Source organism: Onychostoma macrolepis, chromosome 15 (assembly GCF_012432095.1).
Source record: "Onychostoma macrolepis isolate SWU-2019 chromosome 15, ASM1243209v1, whole genome shotgun sequence".
NCBI lineage: Eukaryota > Metazoa > Chordata > Actinopteri > Cypriniformes > Cyprinidae > Onychostoma > Onychostoma macrolepis.
The window spans coordinates 14,608,550-14,627,404 of record NC_081169.1 but is presented as its reverse complement, the minus strand read 5'-3'; the positions used below and the strand labels follow the sequence as shown (position 1 = coordinate 14,627,404).

The 18,855-nt window shown below is 35.5% G+C and overlaps 1 protein-coding gene across 4 annotated transcripts; it reads right to left on the bottom strand.

The window, feature by feature from the left end:
• Window positions 1-340: 340 nt before the first annotated feature.
• On the bottom strand, window positions 341-18,837 carry ubash3bb (ubiquitin associated and SH3 domain containing Bb). Of its 4 annotated transcripts, none has more exons than XM_058799619.1 (15): window positions 18,672-18,822; window positions 18,341-18,572; window positions 8,015-8,068; window positions 7,650-7,836; window positions 7,368-7,566; window positions 6,294-6,463; window positions 5,968-6,176; window positions 5,512-5,656; window positions 5,274-5,394; window positions 5,074-5,196; window positions 4,892-4,984; window positions 2,263-2,407; window positions 2,074-2,180; window positions 1,886-1,995; window positions 342-1,802 (listed from the first exon to the last, which is right to left on the bottom strand). In XM_058799619.1, exons 2-15 carry the CDS (start codon window positions 18,466-18,468, stop codon window positions 1,665-1,667), a joined length of 1,929 nt encoding a protein of 642 aa, XP_058655602.1. In that variant the 5' UTR covers window positions 18,469-18,572; window positions 18,672-18,822; the 3' UTR covers window positions 342-1,664. The 4 variants fall into 4 exon arrangements, with proteins under 4 accessions (XP_058655603.1, XP_058655602.1, XP_058655604.1 ...); XM_058799621.1 differs by lacking the exon at window positions 18,672-18,822 and adding an exon at window positions 8,618-8,671 and having other exon boundaries at window positions 18,341-18,458; XM_058799622.1 differs by lacking the exons at window positions 18,341-18,572; window positions 18,672-18,822 and adding exons at window positions 10,322-10,448; window positions 12,528-12,543.
• Window positions 18,838-18,855: the final 18 nt, after the last annotated feature.

Below are 18,855 nucleotides of genomic sequence, written 5' to 3'. Positions count from 1 at the left end.
AACGGAACAATATTTGAACAATTGCACCTTCTTGAGCCATCAATGTGACAATATTTGTTTTTAATTAATGATAAAGAATTCCAAGCACCACAAAACTGCTCATTCCCACAGCCATGTACAGCGGGAAAGTGCTTTATTTTGAGGTCAAAAACAGGTTTTTCTTCCATTTAAAATAAAATAATGTATACATAACTATCAAATAAATGACATAAAAAAAAAAATGCGACAAATATTATAGAAAAATATATTAAATATTATATTCAATTATAATATATTATATTAAAAAAGAAAATATTATATAATATTATTAAAAAGATTATTAAAAAAAAGCTTTTAAAAAATCATTAAGGTGTCATTTATGTGTATTCATGAAGTCAAAAGGTAATCTAATAATGTAGTCTAAATTTAAATGTTAAAAAAAGAAATACATTTTAAGACAGGCTATTCGAACCAAATGTATTTACTCAGTATTAGGATATGACTACTTGTTTTTTATTACAGCCCGTGATAATTAATACATTACAAAAACATTATAAAAATTAGTCTAAAAGAAAGTCATCCCACTCCTCTACGTCTACTTCTATCATCGCTTGGATTACAGCGTCACGCGCCTTCTTTTGAATGTGATTTTTCTCCAATGAAGAGGCGGAACATTTGGCAAATTACGCTATAGCACTTATATTATTGCACTGGTTGGCTATTAACTTCGAGCAGACAGAGTGGCAATCAATGCACTGGAGAATATGGCGAATATAAATAAAGAAACGAAGTTGCTTGTCAGATTTCCCTATCAAGCAACCATATATATTTTTTTTAAATAAGCCCAAAAAACCGCAACCCGCGACCAGGGATTTTTCCCCGCAACTTTAAAAGAAGCCCAAAGTCGCGTAAAATACGCGGACTTGGCAACTGTGCTCCTTAGCACAAACAGGTTTCCCAAAGACTCCCCCTTGTCTGCCGTTGGTCGAAAAAACAAAGAGCCCCTCCCTAAACTCACGCCATTGGTTGAGCCATGTTGCTGTGTAAGGGTTCACAAACAATAAAGCAGTTAGCCACTACAATGTTTACACTTTTCAGGGGAAAAAATAAAAATAAATCAACCTACATTTGGCTTTTTATTTGGTCTGTCTGTGCACATTAATACAAAACTTTTTAAACAATTTTTTTTATTTTATTTTAATAATTACACACTGCAGCTTTAATGTAAAGATATTACAAATACATTTGATATCCATTCAGCTATGCTAAAACAAATGTTACACTTTTTATGCATTCAAGTTACATTTGCAAGAGAAATGATTAAGACATGATTGCCTTTAAGTTCTTTAACATCTCATTGCAAAATTGTACATATTTGCATGGCAGGAAGTGATCTTTAATCTTTACCATAAGTGCTGCATTGTGCCACTGTGCATTTTGACTTTTTAAAAGTGATAGCCAACGCCCTGAGAAAGCCTTTTAAAGGCTCAGTAAACATGATCACAAATGCTCATTATTCAGTGCGACCTCCTCTGTCCACCTGCAAACAAAAACTCTGCCACATCCCATATCTTATTTGCATAACTTAAACCTGGATGTGACAGATCTGTTTAAAAAATATTCTGTTTTGTGCTTCCAGTGCAGGTAACATTTCAGTCTCTTGTGGACAGACCCTGCAGATAAGCTCATTCTTGCTGTAAGGTCTCTCTCCAGCTGAAGCTGTGGTTGGGCCCATGAGTTAAAGGAAGAATTGGTGGGTCCACTAGCTGCCAGACTCCTGAGTCCCCCTGCTCCTCACAGGCACACAGACCCAGGTATGGAATCTGGACAGAAAGATCGGCTCCCATTAAGCATCATGTTTAAAGTATAAAGACCAAATGTTTAAAGTAAAAAGGATGAAACTAACCTTTCGGACTACTTGCACAAAATCCTTAGGATTCTGAGGAGAAAGGCCCTGGATCTGGCGAGTGCAGGCCTCCAAAGAAGAAGCATGTCCCACAAATAGAATATTTTTTCCTGATGTAAAAAAAAAAAGGAGGGTGTTAGTAAAGATCTGAGGGTCAAGTACTAAAAGCAATATTTTTAATCACTCACCCTTATTTTTGCAGTGTGCCAAAATGTCTTTGGTCACCTGGTGACTGCGACTAATGTATGTGTCATACGCCTCCGAGACGGTTAGTTTGCTAATGGGGATGTGAGGTCTGCGGAAAGGCAACTGTCGATCAGGACTGAATTTGAAATGTAAATAGCTCCCACACTGTATATGAACAGTCCATCTGTTACCTGTATGTTGTGTCTACATTAAGGTTGGCCGCAGCAAGATCTGTGGGGGGTATCCAAGCAGGCAAAGATGTTCCTGACACCCATTTAGTCCACTCAAAAAGCCCAGGCTCCACTCGAATGCTTATTCTGCCATCTTGCTGCATTCCTAGAAAAGGTGCACATGACATTGCGGTTGGAGAGCATTTAAATATAACAATTTTAATGACAAGCAGACGAATATAGTGAACATGTCGTTAAAGATGTACAGTAGAAAACTGTGTGCCATTTCTGAAGCAGCATAGAACTTTCTGGAAAATTCTAGTCTAATACAAGCATTGTATGGTCAGAATTATAATGTTAATCAATTTGCGGATAGAATAGAAGAAAAGTGTAACTTATAGAAATAAATATTTTCCAGATTATATTTTATAAACAAGCTACTGTTTAAAAGTTTGGGGTTGGTAATATTTTGTAAGGTTTTTTTTTTTTTTTTTTTAATGTTTTTTGAAAAATGAAAGTTACATCTATGTGATCAAAAATACAGACTAAAAAAATAAATAAATTGTGAAATATTATTACAATTCAGTAATCATTTACGATTTGGTCTAGTGTTCTATTTTAATATTTTAAAATGTAATTTATTCCTGTGATGGCAAATTTTTTTGTCACATGAACCCTCAGAAATCATTCTAATATGCTGATTTGCAGCTCAATAGTTTCATATACAGGTGCTGGTCATATAATTAGAATATCATCAAAAAGTTGATTTATTTCACTAATTCCATTCAAAAGTGAAACTTGTATATTATATTCATTCATTACACACAGACTGATATATTTCAAATGTTTATTTCTTTTAATTTTGATGATTGAAAATTAAAAAGACCAATACAAAGAAAGGATTTTTAGAAATCTTGGCCAACTGAAAAGTATGAAAATGAAAAGTATGAGCATGTACAGCACTCAATACTTAGTTGGGGCTCCTTTTGCCTGAATTACTGCAGCAATGCGGCGTGGCATGGAGTCGATCAGTCTGTGGCACTGCTCAGGTGTTATGAGAGCCCAGGTTGCTCTGATAGTGGCCTTCAGCTCATCTGTATTGTTGGGTCTGGTGTCTCTCATCTTCCTCTTGACAATACCCCATAGATTCTCTATGGCGTTCAGGTCAGGCGAGTTTGCTGGCCAATCAAGCACAGTAACACTATGGTCATTGAACCAGCTTTTGGTACCTTTGGCAGTGTGGGCAGGTGCCAAGTCCTGCTGGAAAATGAAATCAGCATCTCCATAAAGCTTGTCAGCAGAAGGAAGCATGAAGTGCTCTAAAATTTCCTGGTAGATGGCTGCGTTGACTGTGGACTTCAGAAAACACAGTGGACCAACACCAGCAGATGACATGGCAGCCCAAATCATCACTGACTGTGGAAACTTCACACTGGACTTCAAGCAACATTGATTCCGTGCCTCTCCACTCTTCCTTCAGACTCTGGGACCTTGATTTCCAAATGAAAAGTAAAATTTACTTTCATCTGAAAAGAGGACTTTGGACCACTGAGCAACAGTCCAGTTCTTTTTCTCCACAGCCCAGTTAAGATGCTTCTGACGTTGTCTCTGGTTCAGAAGTGGCTTGGTAGCCCTTTTCCTGAAGACGTCTGAGCGTGGCGATTCTTGATGCACTGACTCCAGCTTCAGTTCTCTCCTTGTGAAGCTCTCCCAAGTGTTTGAATCGGCTTTGCTTGACTGTATTCTCAAGCTTGCGGTCATCCCTGTTGCTTGTGCACCTTTTCCTACCCAAATTCTTCCTTCCAGTCAACTTTGCATTTAATATGCTTTGATACAGCACTCTGTAAACAGCCACACCTTTCAGTAATGACCTTCTGTGACTTACCCTCTTTGTGGAGGGTGTCAATGTTCGTCTTCTGGATCATTGCCAAGTCAGCAGTCTTCCCCATTATTGTAGTTTCAAAGAACAAGAGAGACCCAGAATTTATACTGTAGGGATGGTCATTTATTCAAACTCAAATGTAAATATTCTAATATTTTGAGATACTGATTTTTGACTTTCATGAGCTGTAAGCTCTAATCATCAAAATTAAAAGAAATAAACATTTGAAATATATCAGTCTGTGTGTAATGAATGAATATAATATACAAGTTTCACTTTTTGAATGGAATTAGTGAAATAAATCAACTTTTTGATGATATTCTAATTATATGACCAGCACCTGTATATATTTTTATTACCAATTTTATTATAAAAACACTGCTGCTTAATACTTTTGTGGAAACCAAGATTTTTTCAGGATTCTTTGACAGCATTTTTAAATTTTAAATTGTATAATTAAACATTATACGTGTATTTACGGTCACTTTTGATCAATTTAATGCAGCATTGCTTTTTTTTTTTTTTTTTTTGTCAAAAATCTTGCTGTCTGAACAATTGTGTATTTATAATATCTTTATATTTTCACAGTATAAAGTTGGTCTTTACACACGAAAATATAGCTGCCTTTTATATTTTAAGAATGGAGTCTACATGGCATCTAAAAGATTTAAAACCCCTGGTCTAAAAGACATTTACATGCTCCTACTGGAATTTTCCAGTAAACATGTAGACCACTGCTGCCAACAGATTCCTGACTACAGTATGTACCTCTGAGGATTTCATGAGCTGTCTGGACACATCGGAGACTGGGTGAGCAGTACACAAAATCAATAGTGGTATTACTTTCCAGCATAGCCTCACCTGGAAATCAGACGGATGACTTAAAAACAGCATGATAGACAATTCACTTGGTGAATTCATCTCAACATCATAACACTGAGCAGACATACCCACTATCTTAGCCTGTGTAGCTCCAACCACTGTGATAGGAGCATCCATTTCATAGTCCCTGTGTGCTCCACCCCGGGCAGGTAGTGCAGCAGGCATATTCAGGTTACTCCTCACGTACCTGCCTACAGGAAGACAAACTGAGCTTGCAAACTAATTGTACCATGTGAGCGAGGCACCATGATCCATCAGTTCAGATTACCTTTAGAGTCAGAACACTGTGAGAGCCAGTGTTTCCCAAACACTACATCCATTCTTTCTCCATGCCGACATACAAACAAGGTCCTTTTAGGGGTCCGAGACTGGATGTTGGAGCGAAGCACCTATCATCAACAGCACAAAAATGCTTTAATAAATCAAATCATCTGTAACTGCACAAACCCAAAGTGAAAAGTGTTGGAAATGTTACTTTAATTGCTGTAATGTACAGTAACAGGCACCTGCATGGGTTGGCAAATAACACTCAAGATGGCAGATTCTCCCAACTTTGAGTTTTCAAAGCATCGAATGTTGAGCAGCCCATCCAATGATTTGCTCTCCTTGCAACCCTTTTCCGAAGGGGAAGTACAAAAGAAGCTGTGTGACCTGTTTATGGAGATAAACACATACAATCGACACTTTACTATCCCATTTGGCCACAGGAGAGTATTTGTGAATGGAAGTAACGCGATGCAACTGATGCTGGTAGGAAAACTTGCCAAATGTAGTAGATCGGATTCAAATTATACTACACACGCTTGTGAAGTAATAATTAATTCAAAAGTACCACCTACTCAAAGAGCTGATGAGTACAATTCAGGTGAACCTTCCCTTGAACCCTAAGTACGTGCAAGTAATACTGATAAGTTGCACTGAGAACTATCAAACTTGCACAGCAAATCATTTGGAGAACTTACCCATGGAAGACCCACGTGTCAGACTCATCAGCAGGACTCACATAGTTCTCAGGCAGCAGGCCAGAGATGCCTGTACCCAGAGACGTGCCGTACACCCAGCCCTCACTAGTGCTCATATGCTCTACTGTAGACGTGAAGATAAAGTCTCCAGGCACCAGTTCCAGCTCATCGTCGTTCTGAGGAGTGTAGGGGTACATCACTCGCAAAGTCTGATAATGAAACAGAGGTAAGTCTGCATTAAAGTGCATTCCAGTGAACTAGCAAAACATTAAAACTGAAAAAAATAAGATTAATAGAAGATTTAAAAGACATAAAACTCAACTCGCCTCGTGATTTGCAAATCGTATGTCTCGTGAGAAGAGGGCAGCGAGCCAATCACAACCCAGCTTGACTTCAATCCCTCTTGCCAACTTTTCCAAGACAGAATAATGATTGGTTGGGAAGTGATAGGCTAGAGTCAAATGAAGCTGCTTTTTATGGGGTTCCACATGGACATCTATGAAATAAATAGTGTCATGAGCATTCTCTATTCAAATACACAGTATTTTGATCAATGAATAAGTATCAGTTCATTTCATTAGAACACGGTTAAAACAGGGAAAAATGGAGAGGAAAAACATCTAGAATGTTTGATTTACAGTTTATCTTTTGATAAGTACAGATTTAAAGGGATAGTTCACTCAAGAATTTAAATTCGGTCACCATTTATTCATGTCTTTTTTTTTTTTCTTCAGTAAAACAAAAAAGGTCAATGTATTTGCAATCCATGAATTGAATGCATATAGTGTCCAGGGGATGTCAAGCTCCAAAAAGGACAAGTAAAAAAATAGTTTGCTATATTATGTGCACTATATATGTTTTCAGAAGTCACATGATAGCTTTGTGTGAGGAACAGGACAGTGTTATTTCAGTATTATATGTATTAATATTTAATATTTATATTTTCAGCTTTCATTTGAATTTTATTTAAAATTTTAGTAATGTTTGTCATTAAAAAAAAAAAATTCTATTTAGCTTTATTTTATTTCAATTTTAGTCATTTTGGTACTTAAACTTAGTATTATTTTAAATAGGCAATATTTCTATTTTATTTTATTTTTATCATTTAATTAAGTGAAAACTATTTTTAATTGTTTTAGTTAATAGTAACAACACAGAACAGACTAAGATTCATGTCATTATTTGCTGATAGTTTGAGTTTTGCAAATACCATGCTTACATTATACTGAAAAAAAAAAGCATCTTGGAAATTGATAATTTTTTTCATTTGTGTTCCATGGAAGAAAGTCATATGGATAACGAACGCCATGAGAATGAGTAATGAGCTCATTAGAAAAAAATAAAACGTGAGCACTATGCAGGCACCATCTGTGACAAATGCTCTGATCACGCCTCCCCACCAGCTTTAGCAGCAGCCTCCACCGCAAAATCAGCCGCAAACTTCTTCAGCGTCTCAGCCACCTGCTCCTCCACGAAGAGGCCTATGAAGTTGGTGGAGGTGTAGAGCTCCAGGGGCAGAGGGCTGGGGAAGCGTCCTCTCCATTGATTCACTGCAGACTGCAGAGCTTCACACAGAGCCACTAGTTTATTGTCTGGACACTACAAATACATAAAATGAAGAAATGTAAAATTACACAACATAAGAATAATAAATCCAGATTAAAATAGAAACTATGACTCACCATAAAGAACTGGCAGAGTGTGATGTGTGGGAATATGTTGTGAGCTTTATTTTTTCCACAAGTCAAGCGAGACTGCTGCCAGAAATGAGAAAGCTGGTTTTGTAAGGGCCCACTTGGGCGCAGATACAGCACATACTCTCTGGGTAAAGGGTCATCCAGGAAAGGGTCATCCAAATGAGAGAAAAGCCTATGGAGATACATTTGCATGATCATGAACGCTACAGCACAGCTAAACCAGCAAATAAAGCCTGTGTAATTGTAGCTGTCAACAAGAATTGTTTATGCGTAGAAAAACTGGACTGTCTTATATGAACCACTAGAGGGTGGTACTATTCCTCAAGAAAAGGAAGTGTAGGAAAGCTCACCAGTCACATGCAAGCTGAACACTTCTGCCTCCAGTTGATGCCAGAGCTTTCAATCTGTAAAGAGAGCATATTTTTAGAATCATCAGCGTCTACAAGTGAGGATCATTCATTCTGCATCCAAAATCAAAGAATGATATAGGAATATAGTTAAAACATTTAGAAAATCTGGACTGTACTTTGGTGTCTTGCCTTTATTTAAAGAAATAATTTTTATTAAAATATTTATTACATTATGTTTATTAATTCCCAACTTTCATGTCAGTGTACTAAAGCCATGTTTTATTTATTTTGTTTGTTTGTTTAGAAAATGCAATCTTTTTGCCTTTCATTTAAATTTAGCAACAAACTTTTACATTCATAAAATACATTACACACACACACACACACATATACATATACACACACACACACACACACACACATATACATATATACACACACACACACACACACACACATATATATATATATATATATATATATATATATATATATACACATATACACACACAGACACTCACACATATGTATATATATTTAATCCATTCATTAAATATATTATATTACATCATATTATTTGGTCTACATGAATACTTTTCATACCATTAGTGTAGCATTGCTCAAACCATGCCAGGGATTTCTAGTTTCCAGCATGCTCTAGAAGAAGATTTAATAAATTATTTAATGCATTTCATTATATTTAATGCAATGTTGTGTGCTTTTTTGGGCCACTTAATACATATTTATATGTAAATTTATAATTACTTCTATTGTCTTTGAAATATGGTTAAAGTGCAATGCCCAATCAGTCTGCTTTGGTATGTTAGTCAACGCATCAAATTTAGCGTGTACTTCTTTTAGCACTTATTAAAACTTTTAATTTGACATTTATTACAACGTGCACCTTTTTAACATGTGCATAAATGAAACTGACATAAAAGTATATTCTCTTAAAGTACACTTAATTTGCCTTTGCAATTTGCAAGTAGTTTTTAAAAAAATACTTTAAAGTATACTACAAGTGCAATTTCAATACATTTAAGTACAGTTATTTTTCACAGAGGTGTGCTTATCGAGAACAGGTAAATGGGGGTGGGCGGGGGGGTATCCATATGGTTACCATAAATTATCTTTAGTTCACTAAAATGCACTGTAGTATTCCAGTTAAGTTTATTGTTAAATTTAATGCTAAGAACCACTGCATACAAGTTCATTAAACATGTTGCACAGTGCAGGCCTGAGAGAGCATATGATGACAACATGTTTGTTCCATGAGCGGTTGCATAAGAGCCAATATATGCTAATATTTTCCGGTGGACTGTGTGTCATTTTTTAATCTAATATGCTATGCGCTCACACTACGACTCCATGAGGTCTGTGACAGTGGAAAACGTGTGTGAGATGAGATTATATTTTTATGATTTCTAACATATGAGCTAGAGAAGAAGCTGCGTGAGAGAGGAGACCTTCACACTTCTCTCGCACATCAGTGTCTCGTACACACTGCGGTTGCTTCTTGAAGTGAGAATACTGAGAATACACAACCTTTGATATAAACAACAAAAGACATGGGACGCATTTCTGTCTTCATCTTAAAAGTTAATAAAACTATGCACTATAATATAGTTAGTTGGACTTTTAAAAATTATTGGAATACGTTTTACGAGAAAATGCTATTTCAGGCTATCTACTTCAAAATTGTGTCTTTACTTGCCATTTCATTGTAATTATTAATAAATTAATAATAAATTAATTTTCTACACCAGTTTTTATTTTATTTTTGGCAATATTACAGTAACAAATCTGTGACCCATTTCTGGGTCATGACCTTTATTTACTCCCTGTTTAAATATGGCTATGGACTTAGGATGTTTCATCTGGCAGACATTTGAATTTATATTTTTACTTTTAAACAATATTGCAATATGCATATATATATATATAAAAATTGTGCTATAGTAAATATTTTGTTCTCGTCTAAAATACATGTTCCTCATTTAACTGCCTCGTGAATAATAATGTGTGTAACCTGTAAGATGTTAAGTCATGAAAATTTTGTAAGTATGATAAAGAATACCCTAATTTGCCATTTTCAGAAAGCCTGAAACTCGATATAATTAGAAGAGGTAAGAAACTGAACAGCATCCGTGTGACCAAATAACCGTCCCATTGGACAAAAATACATTGTGAAATGTTTTCTGTTCTGAAAGCACAACCAAATGAGTCTATATAATGACTGTGGTTACATGGGATTGTAGCATGTATTAGTGTTTCAGCCTGTGTGAACAGCCTCTTTTCAACTATTACCACTGAAGCGAAACCCCGGGGTATACCAGGACTTCCCCTGAGCTCTGCTCTGCAGCTACCTCAAACAGGAAATAGTTCACCAAAGGCCACGGCCAGTCTGTATGTTTGCTTGCTGTCAACCTGATCACTAAGAATAAAGAATTGACTTAACATTGTAGAAAGCAGAAGCAAGGATAGGGTTCACCAGATATTTGAGACGACATAGCCAGAAAGGAAAATGAGAGTTAAAAACAGACTTCTCTGTGGCAGCTTGAACTATTTTTTAAGACAAAGCACAGACCAGAAAAAACATTTAGTCTTTGTTTCAAAGTACAGGAGGTCTCTCACAATTCTAATGAAATAAAATTAAATTTGTGATAGGTTTTTGCAATATTTGTCTATTGAAACATTGATTACATTTATTACAGCTTTAAGTATGAGAGGCGCATTGCAAATAAAATGTATTACTACTGCTATTGTTATTATTAATTATTGTGGATTAATTAACAGCAGTCAGCCTGTGGCATATCTGAACATAAATAAATGACCAGATATTAAAAAAAAAAAAGTAATTACCTAATTAAGTACTTCGTAGTAGTTGTTGCACTTACATGAAGTACATTTTGTTCGTCTTTCACAAAAAAAAATAAGAAAAAGCATTCTGTCCTCTTTAATTTGATACGTTTTTTCTGCTAGTTTAAATATATAATATAATATAATTACTACTGATATGTGACCCTGGACCACAAAACCTTTTCACAAAACCCCGACACTTAAGACAAAAAAGTCTTAAGTGTCAATTTTTCGAAATTGAGATTTATACATCAGCTGAAAGCTGAATAAATAAGCTTCCATTGATGTATGGTTTGTTAGGATCGGACAATATTTGGCCGAGATACAACTATTTGAAAATATGGAATCTGAGGGTGCAAAAAAAATAAATCTAAATATTGAGAAAATCGCCTTTAAAGTTGTCCAAATGAAGTTCTTAGCAATACATATTACTAATCAAAAATGAAGTTTTTATATATTTATGTTAAGAAATTTACAAAATATCTTCATGGAACATGATCTTTACTTAATATCCTAATGATTTTTGGCATAAAAGAAAAATTTATAATTTTGACCCATACAATGTATTTTTGGCTATTGCTACAAATATACCTCAGCAACTTAAGACTGGTTTTGTGGTCCAGGGTCACATATGCTATTGTTAGATGCATGTTATTTTTGCATTTAACATGTTTTTCCCCCGTTTTATCAAAACAGACCTGCACATTTTCATAGTTAAAGCTGCCTAGATCAAGTCATCTGTTACTACCGTATACTTCTTACAGTAAAAAAGACCCTAAATATCCTGTAAAATGACTAGCATACTTCTTCATGCACAGTAAGTGCGCTGCATGCAACAGAAAAGAGACTTTATTTAACGAGTTAACGAGGGGATAACAGAACAAATTCATTTTCATCTCATTTAATGGAAAAAGCTCTTGACAGCATGAATAATTAACATGCATACCAAGGGTGATAGTGAAAACATCCACCCATTAAAGTTTAAAGTAGGTCATAATGCTTGAAGTAATATTTTCCTTTCAAAAAACCAAATGTGCATTTTAAATCAAGGAAAAAAAAGAAGAAGAAAAAAAAAAAACGCCCACACTCACAACCTGTCATGTCTTCAGATGCCTTTTTATGTGTTACAAGCTATTTCCAATTTACCCTGAATTACTCGTATACAATTTGATGTAGGTGCAGTGGGGTGATTCTTTACAAATTCCAGTGACGCATACGATATCGAATCAAATATGACTGAACATGGAAATCTGTGATTTGAATTTACACATCTACATCCATGTGTTTCATGAACAAAAATATAGATGTAAAATGCAGAAGAGGGGAAATTTTGTTATTATATTTCTAAAAGCATTTCATAATTTGACCATTTAGTACTACTGCTTTTCTGCCACAGTATGACATGATTTAAAGGAGATTATATTTTGTGGATATTCATACCATGACTTGCAACAGCAACCAGCTGCCGGATTAGTTTTACAGGTAAAATTTTACTGTCTTAACACAATTAAGATTAGTCAATTTTATTTATTATTCAGTTCTATTTTTGTCCTTATTTAACGATGCATCTAACTGTTTTATAAAGTCACTCTAGAAAATCTCAACAAAGTGTCTTTTCATTATTGTCCAGCTGACCAAACAGGCAAAAACACACCTTTAACTCGGCTCTTTGGGGAAATCCCACAGCTCAGAGCTCTGCATCCTAGAGTTTCCTGTTTACAGACCTTCCGTTTAGCCTGAATCTTTGCCAAGAGAGTCATTTCAATCCAAAACAACAACTAGTTTTACAGACAGATGCTCCAATGTCTACAGTGAAATTAAAAGATTTACTACTGCAGCATTGCAGTGAATTGATTAAAATTGTTAAAGCTATCAATGCACCTAAACAGTAATATATTTAAAAAGTTAGGGATCACTAAGAATTTTTTTAAAGAAATTAATAATTTTATTCAGCAAGGATGCATTAAATTAATAATGAGTGTGAGTAAAGACATTTATAATGCTTCAAAAGATTTCTTTTCCAAATAAATGCTGCTATTTTGAGCTTTTTATGAAAAACATTGAGTCATGAATTGAGAAACCAAAATGACCTTGATCTTTTGAAATATAAGAGGTCATTGTGCTATAAAAACATCCTGTAACTTTCAGAAATCAAAACCTGTTAGTCTAAAAACAGCTTTTGTTGAAGCTAGTCTGACAAAACGATAGTTTTGAAATGTTTTACTCTATGATGTAATATTGTAGCTAAGCACCGCCTCCGCAGAAGAATATCAACGCCTGCTTCTACATAGCTGCCTGTTTGGCCCCGCCCACGTAGTTTAAATAACGAGAGCTCTACACAGAAACCAAATGATAAAGATTGCTCTTAAGACAACAAGACTGTGCAGTGGCAAGCTGTGGAAAAACAGTCTTTGCATTGCTTTACTTCTGATCCCAACATTAGGAAAGAGTGGATGAACTTTATTTTTAATGAAGTTCCAGACCGCATCAGTAAAAATTTGGTCTTTTGTTCACTTCATTTTACTATGGATTCGTTTACAAACAAGGCACAGTTCGACGTGGGATTTTCAGAAAGATTGAAACTAAAAGACGATGCGGTGCTGACTATATTGGATCCAACAGTAACATCGCACACAAGTGTGAGTAACTGTTTTCATTACATGATCACTATTGCTTTGTCTGTTATTACAGATCATTTGACATGAGTATTTTTTGCATTTTAAACCTAAACCACTGCAGCGTCCATCTGTGAAGGATGTAGGATGTCAAACATTTATTACAACAATTATTAGCCAAACGTAGCAGTACACTGTAAAAAAAAAAATAAAAAAATAAAAAAGCCAATTTAAAATTTTAAGGCAACAAGCTTCAGCAGATTTTTGAGTTTGCTCAATTTATTTTTGTGGGAGATTCTCAAATTTGTGTTGTATAAATTTAAAACGACAAGTTGAGAAAACTCAAAAATCTGCTGAAGCTGGTTGCCTTAAAATTTTAAGTTGGCTCAACTTTTTATTTTATTTTACAGTGTAGGCTTTTACTTCCGAGTTTACAATCCGCCACGCTTAACAAACAGAGATAGAAAATAGCCTATTACTTTGCCTATTAAGTTGACCTCAGAGAACAGTACAAAAAACAAAGGCAGTCATGACCCCTTTAAAATATATTTAAAAAGAAAACATTTATTTTAAACTCTATTTAAATATTTACCAATATTACTGCTTTAATTGTATTTTTGATTAAAAAAATGCAGCCATAAAAGACTTCAAATATGTAAACATTTTACCAATCCCAAACTTTTGAATAGTTGGGTACAGTATAAGCACAATTAATAAATCCTGTCCCTTTTCCAAAACAATAACCAACACGGCAAAGGGTGGAGCTGTATCCTTGTGTGCCTTCCAGAGTTCGAGTGTGAGTGTGAGCAGGAGGGTGGAAGGACACCCGCATTTGGACACACGGTTCTCATTCTGGCAACCGCACAACCGCCACAGATGGTGGACTCACAAGTGAGAGAACACACACTGATACAGGCCCCTTATAAACAGTGGAGGAGTAGAGGAGTAGGCTGACTTTATAACAACTGCCTTTATGGATCCCACTCTTGTGCCTGTGTCTGTTTTTTAAGCGGTGAAGAAGAGGTTTACTCTCTACTGATGCTTGCGTGCTGGCCTACATCTGTTTCCTTTATCCCAGCAACCACCGAGGGAGCTGAGCCAAAGAGGAAGAAGAAAAAGATACGATTGATCTCACTGTCGCCCGGCAAGAGCAACAAACAGACGCTATCCCATAAGCCCCAAGGCCCACAAGTACCAGCTGCCATCCCTGCCACACGGGGGACCGATGAAGAGAAGAGCGCACAGCTGTCCATCCCAAAATATGGCCAGCCATCACCTGCAGGCCTGTCGGCAAATGTGGCCAACTGTGTGGCCATACTGACGGCCCACTTGTTTCCACAGAAAATGAAATGCATCCTCACAGGCTACGAGGGACATAATGTGGCCTTTTAATACAGAAGATGATCAGGATCTGTGAATTTATGTACTGAGAGGTCATGGTCGCTATCTCATCTCCTGCGTTGCGTGTCATATTTCAGGAAGGAAGCTGATGACATTTACACAGTGTGACCGACCCTGAGACAAAACCTCAGTGATGCAGCATTATTATACGCACAGACTGACTACTAGTAAATGCTACCTCATGACAAGACAGTAACGGTGATATATGGATGAGCAACAGAATAACAAGAAAGACTGGTTAGTGTAAACAGACTTAACAGTTTACCCAAGAATTTAAAATCTGTTTCAAACCTGTATGAAGAAAAAAAGATAAATTTTTAATTTAATTAAAGTAAAAGCAGACTTTAGAGCTGTCAAGCTCCAAAATGACAAAATGCACCATAAAATGATTATAAAAGTGGTCCGAATGACTCATGCACTACACATTTAATGCTGTTATTCACTGTAAATCTTGACATTCACCTTAACTTGAACCGCCATGAAACTGGTGAGTTCACAAGAGAAGTTGTTCAGTTTATGAATTAATCATACTTGTGTAAATAATCTGTTTAAGCAGTTCACAAAAACTAGTCTAATGACTGATTAATATGATTCAATGTACTGGAATGATTCTCCTGTTAGGTATGATTTTAATGACATACTGATTTGAATGATTCTAATGATAGGAATGATTCCACTGATCTGAATGATTGGAATCATGATTATATGATGATCAAAGTGGTATTGAATGGAATAATTCTACTGATCAGAATGATTCTAATGAACAGAATGATGCTCATCAGAATGATTCAGTTAATAATGACTTAAATTTCAATATATTTGTCACACAAAATTATATCTATTTTTTTGGGGTGCTTTTTGTCATTTTGGAGCTTGACATTTCCTGTCTTTATTCAACGTCATTATATCGAGAAGGGTGATTTTATATATTTAAAAAAAAAAAAAAAGTCCTACATGTTTGGAACAGCATGAAAATGAACAAAGGCTGACAGAATTTTCAGTTTTCATCAACCTTTACAAAAAAATAAATAAAAAATAATTTCCAAATGCAACAGGACCATACGAGTAAACACCAGAACCACAAAAAAGAATCTTCCCACACAAGACTGAGTGCACATCGACTACATGTGCTTTAATTTTGAACAGCTGCATAGTCTTGGGTATTCTCATTTACGTGCCAAAATAAGAATGGAAAAAAAACACCTTGTGACTTACGAATCATTCATGCTGTAATGAGCACAGATGTTCCTCCTCGCATGTTACAGAACACATTTACCCTCATTACATTCAATGGATCGGTATGATGGCGGTCGTATCTCAGTCGGTTCAGTCAGGTAGGGGTGTTGATATGGGGGTCGCAGAGTTTGCCAGGCATATGGGCCCATCTGCATGCTAAGGGGGCCCCCAAATTTTCAAATTATTATTATTTTAATTAAGTTATCTTCTATACACAAACATGTTTTAACCATTAATAGTGTATAAAATAAAATTACAATTTGTAAATTACATAAATGTTTAATGAAAGTGAACTTCCTTTACTGTAACTTAAAAATACAACCAATGAAGTTAATGACACAAAGCAGTGTTGGGGAAAGTTACTTTTAAAAATAATGCATTAAAATATTGCGTTACTCCCTAAAAAAAGTAACTAATTACATTACTTTGTTACTTTTTATGGAAAGTAATGCGTTACGTTACTTTTGCGTTTTTTACTTTTTAAATATAAGCAGGGCTTGATTGTTTTTAATATAAGTAGTACTATTTATAGCAACTGTAAAAGCCCTTTCACACCAAAAAGTGTAATGAATAAACCTCAGGCTGAAGGAACCTAATGTACTTACACGTTACATTTCGTACTGCCTTTATATCTTTTTTTTTTTTACGACTCCTTCAACAGTGTCTTTTGTGATGGCTTCAGCTGTTGTCTCTGTTCATTGTTGTCTCTTTTTATGTGCCCTTTGTATCTCTGGAATCTCTCACTTTTGTTTATACAGTGCTATTTATTTTTTGAAATCACATCTGTACAGTAAAATGCAGGAGAAGAAGGTTCAATACTCTTCAGCAATAAAAAATCAATGAAGCACAATTGTTAGTTTATCTAAAGTCATTTTTGCTTATTAGTATGGTTGAACTGGATCATCAAAGGTCAGCAGCAAAGGCATTGGTTAATAAGATGGGATTAGATACATTTGTGTTGTTTAACATATTTAATTATTGCAGGTTTGCATCATATTCTGAGTTTGCATTTCACTGTTTTCATTCATTTTGATGAATACTAAATCTGTTTTTTTGCAAGTGGGATGAATTAATGCACATTCACATTTAGTCTAGAACTACAGTAACATCATGTTCACTCCGCGCACACAACGCCTCTGTACTTCCGATTTCTCTGAACATTGGGACAGGAGAACTGTCAGTCAATCAATTTTTTGAAAAAGTAACTCAGATATTTTCTTGGAAATTAAAAAGTAATGCGTTACTTTACTAGTTACTTGAAAAAAGTAATCTGATTACGTAACTCAAGTAACTTGTAATGCGTTACCCCCGACACTGGAAACAAGCACTTACAAATTGGGTATAATATCAAAATCAGAATAAACATGATATTGGTTGTGATACTTCCAGTAACGGACAATTAAATAATTACAACAATTTCTTTATTTTTAGTGCCTTACGCAATTTTTTTAAATGAAATAAAATAGGCCTACATTAAAATTAAGGGGGCCACCAGGGCAACTGACAAGTCTGAAAGCTCTTAACTCTAAAAGAGTCTTTCACAGGAAATCAGGGCAGTTCACTATCATTATGTAGGTCAATACATCCATAAAGGAGACAAATGAAAAGCATATTACTAACTCCTATGACTATATAACTACACTTGAAGTGTATATTCTTTTTTCATATTTTGCTACTTTTTTTTTGGTTTTACTTAGATTTCGTTCACATTCTTTCTTTCGCTCTCAAATTTTATATTCGTAATTATAAATTGATTTTTTTTTTTTTTACATGTATAGGCTAATATATATATTTCAGATATGCTAAGTCAATGGCAAATGACACAATGACATCACTGATTTAGACATAATCCTCTAGTTTACATCTCTCTGTGGGTTTTTGACACAATTACCAAAAATAGCTCCCAGACTTTCTCTTGTGTGATGCTGAATGTGGCTGCAAAAGCGCATCAGTGATCTGAATGACAAACAATTAAAAGTATTTCTTGAACAAACCACATATTAGAAACCATTTGCAGTGCAGGATAACCACTGTTTTCAGATTCGTGACTTTATAACGACTTCAAATCAAAGTAGTTCACCTCAGTGACAATTTAATTAGGTTCAATAACGTGTTGAGACACCCTACAGATTCACCCTGAGGAACGAAACATTTTCTTCATTTATACAATGAATATTTTAAGAAGAACGTCATATATGATAAATTTGGCACTTACGCTCTCTGCTGAGGAAATCCCATCGAAAGCAGCACGTCCAGATTGGATCCATGTTTGACAGAGACGGAACTGTTCTGTCTCAATCTGCGCGGAATAATCTTTGAGTAAAGATCCTCCTTTGCTGCCATCCTTCAGTCCCATCAAATGATACTGACGACAGTCGAAGACGACACATCCACATCTGCTTATTTAGCGATTTACACTATGACTACAGGCATAGTCGTCCCTCCTCCTGACAGAGGCAGTGCATGTTTGTATACAGTAGTTATACAGTAGATTAACGAGTTACAGATAATGGCTGTTTCAAAAACCTATTGAGCTGCCTACTTACTAAACAACATTTTGGACATCATTGGCGGGTTTCAAGTCAGGACACGGCAGCACATTAGAGCAATGCGCTTGTATGCCCAAAAATGCTGTCCAAGTAGGCAGGTCACGAGGTTTTGAGACACAGCCCAAGTAATATCCTATGCGTGTCAAACGCTGATAACTAGCAGACCCGTTTCTCGTCATGC

Bases quoted from the DNA above. Each gene is read 5' to 3' on its own strand.
- ubash3bb (XM_058799619.1), bottom strand. From the start codon at position 18,468: ATGGCAGCAAAGGAGGATCTTTACTCAAAGATTATTCCGCGCAGATTG. The intron at 6,177-6,293 runs GCGAGTTGAGTT...TTTCATTATCAG, and splicing joins TACGATTTGCAAATCACGAG to ACTTTGCGAGTGATGTACCC. The intron at 1,996-2,073 runs GTGAGTGATTAA...TTTTTACATCAG, and splicing joins GGCACACTGCAAAAATAAGG to GAAAAAATATTCTATTTGTG.